Here is an 11,414-nt window from a genome sequence, read left to right on the forward strand (position 1 = left end):
TTTTTCTAGCAGCAAACTTTCACACGGTCACGTTTTTCTAGCAGCAAACTTTCACACGGTCACGTTTTCTAGCAGCAAACTTTCACACGGTCACGTTTTCTAGCAGCAAACTTTCACACGGTCACGTTTTCTAGCAGCAAACTTTCACATGGTCAAACTTTCACACATTCACGTTTTCAAGCAGCAAACTTTCACACATTCACGTTTTCAAGCAGCAAACTTTCACACGGTCAACTTTTCAAGCAGCAAACTTTCACACGGTCAACTTTTCAAGCAGCAAACTTTCACACAGTCACATTTTCTAGCAGCAAACTTTCACACAGTCACGTTTTCTAGCAGCAAACTTTCATATGACTAACATTTCCTTAGGTTAACTTTTCTTGCAGCAAACATTCACAAGGTAAATTTTCTAGACATCAAGTTCTCTAGCAGCAAACTCTCCCGCAGTCAAGTTTTCCAGCACCAAATTTTGACAAGCGACATTTTTATGAAAACAATCTTTCACATGATAAAAATTTATAAATGTCAACTTTTCTAGCAGCAAACTTTCATTTGGTCAACTTTTCTAACAGCAGCATTCTTACAGTCAAGTTTTCTAGCACCAAACTTTCACAGGGGACATTTTATAAATGTCAAGTTTTCGAGCAGCAAACTTTAACAGGGGACATTTTATAAATGTCAAGTTTTCGAGCAGCAAACTCTCATACAATCAACTTTTGTATATGTCAAGTTTTCTAAGATCTAATTTTCACATAATCAACTTCTTTTACACCAAGTTTTCTAGCAGCAAACTTTTACATGGCCAAATTTTCTAACAGTAGACTTTCACATGGCCAACTTTTTAATAATTATTATCTTAACTTTTCTAGCCTCAGAATTTCACATGGCTTTTCTAGCAGCAAATTTCATACAGTCATCTTTTCTAACATTAGACTTTCACATAGCTTTTCTATAATTAATATGTCATTTTTTCTAGCAGCAAATTTCATACAGTCATCTTTTTCTAACAGTAGACTTTCACATAGCTTTTCTATAATTAATATGTCATTTTTTCTAGCAGCAAATTTCATACAGTCATCTTTTCTAACATTAGACTTTCACATAGCTTTTCTATAATTAATATGTCATTTTTTCTAACAGTAGACTTTCACATAGCTTTTCTATAATTAATATGTCATCTTTTCTAGCAGCAAATTTCATACAGTCATCTTTTCTGGCAGCAAATTTTGCATGGTCAACTTTTCTAGCAGTGAAATTTCCAGATACAGTTAAAAGAAAGAAACAAATTATTTTATGAAAAGAACCAACACCAAAACTCATGAGAATGTTTTTTTTAAGTAAACAATTTAACTGTGTTAGTAGCTGACATAGAAGTTGCATCATTTTCATTGTACGACTGTTGTGTTCTCTGATATGATTGAAAGAAATACACACGTTGATACTTTATGAAGAAAACTAACATAAGAACTAATGAGAAGACTTTTACCAGAAAAATTGAGTGAGCTAGTGGTTAACATCGAAAATGCAAAATTTTCATTGTGTAATTATTGTCTGCTTAAATTATGAATAGAATGAAAGAAAGAGAGAAACTAACAGACTGGAAAAATTGAATAATTTGTTCTAGTTGAGCAATCTTAAATTTTTTTATAAATAAGGCAGAAAATAAAATGAAGTATTAATGTTTTTTTATTTCTTCTACCTAGAATTACTGATGTTAGAATGTATATTTCATATTTAAATACCTCACAACATATTAACTAAAACCATCATTCTTTAGTCCCTGTGGAATTTTATCCCCCCCCCAAAAAAAAAAAAATGTTGATATATACTTGTCACAGCCTTTACCCTTTCACATTGCACAATTTGTACAAAACAACAGTATATTACCAAATACAATATATCACAATTGTATTTGTGATATAGTTAAAGGAAAACATTTAATGTATCTTAGATATCTCTAAATGAGAATGTATCTGTTAACTGTTAAATTCTATATAACAGTGAAAATTATGACAACACAATTTATAAAACGATTCTATAAAGAATGATAACTATTGAGAGCAATGACTGATAACAAACAATATTATGGAGCCTGTACTAAACACATTTTGTTTTAAGTATACCAGGAGTACAAGTGCAAAATTTACTTATTATTATCTTCTTTATTTTGGATAAACAGTTAGGATATTGCTAAAAAGAAGTAATATATCCAGAAGTTATAAAATTTGCTCAACTGAGTTGCTTCTGAATAATAATAATAAAAAAAAAACCTCTAAAATACTAAAATTTGACCTTAGGGCATGATAGAACTTTTATGAAAACTTCCAATTAAAGAATATTTTAGACTGCTTTTTCTTTCTTTTTTCATATGTGTGTATAAAAAATTTCCATCTTTTATGTTCTTTGCCTTTATTACTTTTTATTTAATAAAGCTAAAAGTGTAACTTAGAATTGAATGTAATTGTGCACTTAATTATGTTCTCTTCCTTCAATGATTCTTTGTTGTAAAGAAACTAAAGGATGATGAGAATGGAATTATATTTTACACATTCTTTTGCTTTTGGGTAAAGAAAAACTTGTATATTTTTGTACGTTTACTTTTTGATGCTTGTAAATCCTAGGAATACCAAAAACATTATCAGAAACAATTATTGATTTTCAGCCATATGAAAGAATGAATTTATGTGATGCTTTGATGCCGAAATCCTACAAAGATGATGAAACCATTATTAAACAGGTAAGTAATTTTTCTACTCTTAAGAAGTCTGGCAATTGAGTTCCATTAAATTTTATACAACTACCTAGTCTTGTATGTTCATAGAAGTTGTTTTTTTTTACTACTACAAATAAAAAGTTTGAAAAGCTTCTATTTAATTACTTATAATGATAATGGAAAACCCGATACTCTCTTACATAAGCATTGTTTTTTGTATCTTTGAATAGCAGTAGATATCACTTTACTATGTTTTATTTTCTTAAGCACTGTAACTAGTTTTTATCTATACATATGTAGAAATAGTTTGTTAAAACTTATTTGTATATATTACTGCTTTTCTGCCTGTTATGGTAGGCATTATTGCACATTGAAAAGTTTAATCTTAATTCACCATTCTAAACATAACATACTTTTCAACACCTCTAAGACCTAGTGATTAGTACATCAGGCTGTGAGTCAAATGACTCAATGTTAAGACATGATGCCACTGAACACTCTTTGCATATTCATTTAAGGGTGCATTATAAGTGGCAGATAATACCATTGTTTTGTTCAAAGTGATGCAAAGCCCTTTTAGTGATGAATTCAAATGGCTGGCTGACCTTCACCTGATCAGTTTTTCAAAATTATGAATGGTTATATCTGAATCTTAGAGCTCTCTGACCTGGCTATTTAGCCCATGTTCACAAGGTGTCACTCAGGTTGAAAATTTGAATTCTAATGCTTGTCAAGTTTTTGGTTGAGACTTTTTTCTTCTTTTTTTTTCAGATGGACCAATTTTTTCACATAGAAAATTCAAAGCAAATATTTTTGTAATGATACAGTCTTTTATTTTTTTGATGGACAAATTTTTTTACATAGAAAATTCAAATCAAACTGACTGAACTATTTATTAATTGTGTGAATTTTGAAAAAGTAGTATTTTTTGTATTTCATTAAGGGTGAAGTTGGAGATGGAATGTATTTTGTGGAGAGTGGCACTGTTCGAATTGTGATGGTTAACGAGGTAAGAAATTTGGATTTATTAGTTATCAAGAGTGTCTACATAATGATGAGGTTTTGTTGATGCTCAAAGCCGAGTTTCATTTAGTGATTCAGTAAGGCCTATTTAATACAAAAACAAAAAAAACGCCCACCATTCACACCTCCAGCCATCTTGAATTGTTCTGACTTAAGTGGTTAGCTCCCAGTTTCAATAAATGGCATAGAATTACTGTCCATTCAATTTTTAGTGCATCTGTGTAAAGGTGTTGATGATGCAGCCTCTGTGATGCCAAAATGTTATTGATACTCATAATATATATATATATATATATATATATAAATGGAGATATTCTGTATATCATCTAAAGAATAAAATTCAGAATTACAGAGGTCACAGCAGTGTTCTTAAGGCTAATAAAGTATTTGGAAAAGAGCAAAATATTTGATACATTGACTTAATTTTATGTACAACAGTACTGGTAAGTCTGGGATTGATGAAACTTAATTAACAATTCCAGAGTGTTTTTTTTATTTTAGTCAGAGAACCTTAAAGAATTTAAACTTAGGATCTTTCATGGAGGAAGGTCCTAAATTGATGAAACTTAATTAACAATTCCAGTGTGTTTTGCTTGAAAACTCTACAAAACTGTTCTAGAACTATTCTTATGCTGTTTCTGTTTTGTATGTTATGATTTAGGTTAGTATTATCTACAATTGTAAGGTTACACTTTGAGATAAAGGTTTTTATTATTAGGTGAATTATATCTTTGGATTAGTATATTCTTTGATCTTCCCAAAGATCTTTGAATGACTTTCCTTTGACCAAATAAATGGCCTTATGTCATTTGCTCTATTTTTTGTACACTCCTAAAGAAAGACAACCTATCCAAACTGTTGTGCAAATTAAAGTAGTCTAGATATTACATGCTATATAGTTTTTTTAAATGTTTCACATTTTTTTTCTTCTTACTTTTAATCAAATAGTTAGACAGAATAAAGTATGAACATAAATATATTTTGTCTGTGATACTTATGACCTTCCTCCATGAAAGATCCTAAGTTTAAGTTCTTTAAGGCTCTCCAGCTGAAAAAAATTTGTGGCAAAATATTGTTGGAAGTAATAGATTCCTACAAATTGTAAAGAGCATTTGTATGCGATCCTATGAAATAACATGCAACATATTAATGTTTCATTGTGCATAAGACATCAGGTTGAGAGGATTAAATGCATTAATTTAAGCTTGAAGACTTACAAGTTAAAATATGGATTTTCATAACAGAAACAGGTACATTACTTGATGCATTAATTATATAAGTTTTGGAAAGGTATGAATTTAACCCTGTGTGTTTCTTATGGATAGTCTGGAGAGGAAAAAGAAGTATCTAAATTGAATAAAGGCCAGTACTTTGGAGGTAAGAAAAATAAACACTATTTATTCATATGCATAATATACAATTTTGTGTGAATTAAAATTTAATATATATATATATGTCTAAAGGGAATTGTCTAAAGAACAATGCAAATATTTGTATGTGTGTGTCTATATATTTATTTATTAATAATTAAATTTTCAGCATTAAACAATTTAGGATAAACCACAACAGAATATATAGTCTTCTTTTTCTCTCTTTTTTTTTTTTGTCTGGCTCGGGCAGTTCAGGTTATTTTCTCAAAGGGTAGTAAGAAACGAAAGACAATTCTTTCACATTTAGGCTTTAATGTAGAACTACTACTAAACACGAAAAAAGAAAACATTATACTTTAACCACATTTTTATTATTTTGCTTGAAAATAGTTTTTTGGGGGGGATTGTTGCTTTCAGTCTTCTCATGGAGATGTTTTTTATTGTGCTGTCCAAATTAAAAAATATATATATCATGTTTTAACTCTTAAACTCTTATATTTGTGGGTTTGTTTTTTTTAGAAGTGTAATTGAGAAATTTGATATTTATTTTAGCCATAAATAAATGTTGTATAAACTTACCTTGGTTATCATGATAAATTGTTTGCTTTTTTGCTTCATTTTTTTTAAACTTTATAAAAAAAAATTTGGTTTTTATACATCAAACTAATAGTGTTTACAAAATTTATATTTTTACTTTTCCAGAACTAGCTCTTGTTACTCATAAGCCTAGAGCTGCTTCTGTCTATTCAGTCGGTGATGTGAAATTAGCATGTAAGTATCTTCTTACGTTTTTGAACTAATTACATTGTGCACCCTTGTAAAAATATTACTGTACTTTGCTGAGTTCAGAACCTAATTGTTACAATCCTACAAGAGAGAGAAAACTATTTTAAAGTGGGCAACTTTGTAAAATACTTGAGAAATAGAAACTAAGATGGCGCTATATTTGTACTGTGACTTTGCTTACTGGACAAGGTATTTGAGTCCCAAATGTTGCTAACCTCATTATTCTATTAATTCATTTTTGTTGTTGTTAATTGTAGTGATAGTTAGCAGAACCTTGGGGGGGGGGGTATTTGTTTTGAATTGACCATTAGATTTTTAGTGGAATGTTCCAAAGTTATGTTTTTAACTAACATAGATTTGTTGAAAATTAGTACAATCTTGCTGTTTTGTGATTGTTGTAATAAAATTAAAACCAACCAAAAGAGCTTATCTCAACATATCCCATTTCTCCTTCCAAATGAAGTTGCCGTATCCTTAATTCAAAACATTAAGGTTCTTGTTGATTACTATATATTAAGAAACTAATGAAATGAAAATCTGGATTAGAACACCAGTCTAATTATTAGGGATGGGGGTTTCAGTCTTTTTGGTGTTTAAATTTTGTTTTCTCCTCAAAGTTACAGAATTTGGATTAGAACACCAGTCTAAACAAAGCATACCATCATAACTTTGATCAGACAACCAAGAGACCCTGTCAAAATAAGGTTTTCATTGCTGAACAAAGTATACTTTCATAACTTTGTGATCATACAACCAAGAGACCCTGTCAAAATAAGGTTTTCATTGCTAAACAAAGTATACTTTCATAACTTTGTGATCATACAACCAAAAGACCCTGTCACACAGCATCCCTCCTTGGGCCAGAAGTACATTTACTTCCAGTGTTAAAATAGAGTTTGATTTCCCATGGTGGCTTGAGTTCAGATAACCTATTGTATTGGTTTGAGCTAAAACAAAACAAAAAAACATGACCTGTTAGATCAAACCTTGATAAATGTGTAGTTACATGTCTTTAGTTATCTACACTAATATAAGTGTAACATGTTAAAATTGTTTGAATTAAAAGAGAAACTTGATCATCAAAACTGGCAAATAAAACAATAACCATAATTTCTTCTTAAACAGTTCCCTGTGTTCACAAGGTGGTGAAAATAAAACAATAACCATAATTTCTTCTTAAACAGCTCCCCGTGTTCACAAGGTGGTGAAAATAAAACAATAACCATAATTTCTTCTTAAACAGCTCCCCGTGTTCACAGGGTGGTGAAAATAAAACAATAACCATAATTTCTTCTTAAACAGTTCCCCCGTGTTCACAAGGTGGTGAAAATAAAACAATAACCATAATTTCTTCTTAAACAGCTCCCCGTGTTCACAGGGTGGTGAAAATAAAACAATAACCATAATTTCTTCTTAAACAGTTTCCTATGTTCACAAGGTGGTGAAATTCAATATCAGTTATTCTTTGGTTTTGCTTCCCATATGTACATATTTTTGAAAGATGGTAACATCATTTCTGTAACAGTTACATAACATGTACAGAACCATGATTTTGTTTATTCTGTAATCACCATGCAAATCCTGTTTAAGACAGAACATTAATGCACATCTGGAACAGTTATTAATATGTTGTTTTTACTCTATAGTCATCATTTAAGATATAACATTATTTTATAATTGTAATGATTACTTAGCATGATGTTTTTTTTATTTTAGTCACCATATAGATCCTGTTTAATATAAAACATTATTTCATAAGTGGAATAATTGCTTTGCACAATGTTCTTTATTCTATAATCACCAGGTAGACATTGTTTAAGGTAAAACATTATTTCGAAACCATAGAAAATATCAAAATATTGCAAAATAAAAACCTGAGACATACACTTCTAATCTCTTAATTTAATTTCCACCCATATGACATTTGACATATACACCAGTTTCAGCATCTTGAATTTTATGTAATAAGCAAGAAATCCTTAAATGTATATTTCATAAATTGGCATAGATTTTTTACTGAAGAATCTCAACTATTTGTATTATAATTTGTTATTTAAACTTTATGCCAATCTAATACAAATAAGACCATGAAAATGTCATTTTATATTTCAAAGCACTGATGATTTTGTTTTTACTTTCAGTTTTGGATGTGCAAGCATTTGAACGTTTGTTAGGCCCTTGTATGGATATCATGAAGCGCAACATTAATGAATATGAAGAACAGTTTTTGAAAGTCTTTGGTTCTAAGACAAACATTGGTGACTTGCGGTGAACCTGCCCCATCGGCTTTATTCTTCCCAGTGTCAACCCTAGTCACCTAACAAAGCTGCATGTCAGCTGATTTGAACTCATAGAATGTATCCCATCTTTCTCTACAGAAACTAGGTGTAGCTTCATAGAATCATAGTCATTGTAACAGAAACAAAAACAGCTGTGTTAAATCAGCTAAGCCTGAAGTATTTTTGAATATTTAAGTTAAATTAGCGATTCCATTGCATATATACTCACTTATGCACAGAAACTTCACAAATACTGTCGTTGTAAAAGGACTGTTTATGTAAAATATAATGCTTCATTAAAAATGCCCTGTTTCAAAAACGTGTTTATAAACTTGAATAAAAAGATAAAAGAGGATGCTATTTATTTAAGCGTGTTGCATAATAGCTGTTCATCACCAATTTATTAGTGATATTTTCTGAATTTTTATTAATGTATTCAAAGTTTCAACTTTTTAAATCTGAAAATAATAGTTTAACTTAGACCAGTTATTGAAAGCTATTTGATATTAATGTCTAGAATAATAAAGATGAATGGGAGCTATGTTTATATCATTAATAATAGTTTCCAAAGCTCTGAGGATTTTGCTTACTCTTAATAATTTGGTTAGCAATCAAAATAATCATCTTGTACCTGGATGTTTGAAACAAAATCTTATAACTTTTCTCATGAATATGGCTTGATAGAAGCTATTACTAGTGTTGCTAAAATAGTTTAAATGTTCATGACAAAATATCATACAGTTGAAAGAATTTCATAAATATTTGGTCAAAAAATAATAATTCAGTAATCACAAAGACCTAATACCCCTAACACAAAGTATAAAAAGCATTGTCTACATGTTTAAAGTTTAGTTGGGAATGACACATAATAATTGTGAAACAGTCTTTAAAAGCTACTTACTAAAGCTTCAAACACAAATTGAAATTATAGTGATTTCTACTTATCATTTCAAAATTTAAAACTCTTCCGTTTTAGAGATACATTTCCTTTGAAAAATATATTTTATGGATTTTTTTCTTATATGTGTCCACTTTATGTTAAATCTACCATTCAACTTTGGCATCAAATATTGTTGATTGCACAGTCTGAAAGGAGTAACATTCAACTTTGGCATCAAATATTGTTGATTGCTCAGTCTGAAAGGAGTAACATAAAACTTTGGCATCAAATATTGTTGATTGCACAGTCTGAAAGGAGTAACATAAAACTTTGGCATCAAATATTGTTGATTGCACAGTCTGAAAGGAGTAACATAAAACTTTGGCATCAAATATTGTTGATTGCTCAGTCTGAAAGGAATAACATAAAACTTTGGCATCAAATATTGTTGATTTCACAGTCTGAAAGGAGTAACATAAAACTTTGGCATCAAATATTGTTGATTGCACAGTCTGAAAGGAGTAACGAAATTGCTGTTACTAATCGCCAGATAGAACATTGTCAGAGCTGAACCAACTGACAACACTTTCAGATTTTAAACACTGTAAGAGTGTTAATTCAATTCATGAAAGAGACTATGTATACATAAGCAAACCATAAAAATAAAATAAAATCCCTGTGCTGAGGAAAATATTATTAGTGTTCAGGAATGGTGCTAACTACATACAAGGTTTACTGTAAATTTGTGAAGTTAATTTCCATGAACGACATGAATAGCATATGACTATTTTGAAGTTTATACTTAAATACATGTAGTAAAAGTTTCTGTGGGTGGAAGCTGGAATCCTTTTATTTGTTATGACTTTTACCTTATATATCAGTAGAAACAGTTAGAATAAATAACCTTGCTGCTAATCTGGTGCCACCTCTTGCTAGTGTGATGTTCCAGTTATGTTTTGAATAAGTATGTACATTGTATTATAAACGTTTTGTTGTAGGTTGTGTGAAGATATCTCTAAAACTATTGCTTTCAAAACATCCAGAGAAAGTATGGTAGATATGTTTCTGTTACTTCTGCTTTGAACTATAAGGTTCTAGATTGTTTAGTGAATTTGTTTGTTAATTATCATTTTGTTTTAAATGTTGTAACATCAGTTAGTGTAAAGTATTTTATTTAATATCCTGCATTAGCACACAAAAACACCTGTGTCATTTTCTCCTCACTTTCACAACATTCCTGTCTAGTAAAGTAGTTATGTTAGTTGGTGTAAAGTATTTTACTTGGATATTTTCACGTGCTAAAGCAAGGTAATAAGTAATTTTCTCTTTATTTTCCCAACATTCCTGGCTAGTAGAATAGTCATGTTAGTTTGAATTTTTTTTATTTTGTAGAGTATTTATAGTAGAAATTACTGTAGCACAGTTTTTAATAATTGTTTTTGATAATTGTATTCAACTTTCCTAGTTTATTTTTGCTGATTAGGTATTAACAATTGCTAGTATTTAATTGTTCAGAGAGTAAAAGATACAGGTCTTTTCTCATATATATATTCACACACATGCATATATTACAAGTGCACTATTTCATTTGTGGAATTTTAACTATAATGGAGTAATTTCTTTGATTAGATTGTTTTTTTGCAAATACCGGTCTCTGAACTCGTAACATTTGTGTGTCAATTGGTATACTGTTTTCTGATATTAACACCGACCTTTCCAATGGAAAGGTCTGTCAAATAGCTATTTTTGTTATTTATCATTTTTTTTGTTTGTTTTTAGTGATTGTTGGAAAAATTAAATGTTTGGATTTGCCTGTGGAAAAATAAACTTTGACTCCCATATCTTCTAAACTTGTATGTTTTATTGAGTTAGACGGATCTTTGAATTTTTCATATTATCACTTTCTAAAATAAAATCTCCTATAGCTTTATACTTGTATAAATGGGATAGTTTCAACCATTGTTTTAATATCACAGAATACATTTATTTTCAAGTTGAATTATCTTAATTACTTTTAGCACTACTCTTTTTTACGAAAAGCTGACAATTATCTTTTTTTATTTACAGAAGTCCAAAATCTCACACTTTCGTACTTTTAAAGCTGACTTCATAGAACTGCTAAAAGAAAAAAATATATCCATCCTAGGTAATATCTTGCTTACAAACTGACCAATACTAATAGTTGAATGTTTCTTTGCAATTCACCTATAGTAGTTTTAGAACTTGACCTTAAGAACAAAACCGAAACTTAAACAATTTTTTTATTTAATTTGCAAAATTTCATTTTATTGTGTCCCACAGTCACAGAACGTGCTTGCCTTTCAGTCATTGTAATGTGATGATCAACCCTACCATTCGTTGGT

General features: G+C 29.8%; 1 protein-coding gene and 1 long non-coding RNA gene across 3 annotated transcripts in view; one reads left to right on the forward strand and one right to left on the reverse strand.

Moving 5' to 3' along the window:
* The window catches only part of LOC111085078, a 17,623-nt gene extending 12,829 nt beyond the window's left edge, over window positions 1-4,794 (reverse strand). Inside the window, exons 1-2 of the long non-coding RNA XR_002609936.1 lie at window positions 4,731-4,794; window positions 1,765-1,771 (exon numbers count right to left, since the gene is read on the reverse strand). This is a non-coding gene — a long non-coding RNA (uncharacterized LOC111085078). The remainder of the gene's footprint in view (window positions 1-1,764; window positions 1,772-4,730) is intronic.
* LOC106478498 (cAMP-dependent protein kinase type II regulatory subunit-like) overlaps window positions 1-10,901 on the forward strand; it is a 103,909-nt gene extending 93,008 nt beyond the window's left edge. For both annotated transcript variants that reach the window (XM_013939052.2, XM_022382191.1), the window contains exons 9-13: window positions 2,663-2,737; window positions 3,657-3,722; window positions 5,062-5,113; window positions 5,809-5,877; window positions 8,034-10,901. In XM_013939052.2, the coding sequence (XP_013794506.1) occupies window positions 2,663-2,737; window positions 3,657-3,722; window positions 5,062-5,113; window positions 5,809-5,877; window positions 8,034-8,164 (393 nt within the window). In that variant the 3' untranslated portion in view covers window positions 8,165-10,901. The remainder of the gene's footprint in view (window positions 1-2,662; window positions 2,738-3,656; window positions 3,723-5,061; window positions 5,114-5,808; window positions 5,878-8,033) is intronic.
* Window positions 10,902-11,414: the final 513 nt, after the last annotated feature.

The sequence above is a fragment of the Limulus polyphemus genome, unplaced genomic scaffold (genome assembly GCF_000517525.1).
Source record: "Limulus polyphemus unplaced genomic scaffold, Limulus_polyphemus-2.1.2 Scaffold11, whole genome shotgun sequence".
In the NCBI taxonomy this organism is placed as follows: Eukaryota; Metazoa; Arthropoda; class Merostomata; order Xiphosura; family Limulidae; genus Limulus; species Limulus polyphemus.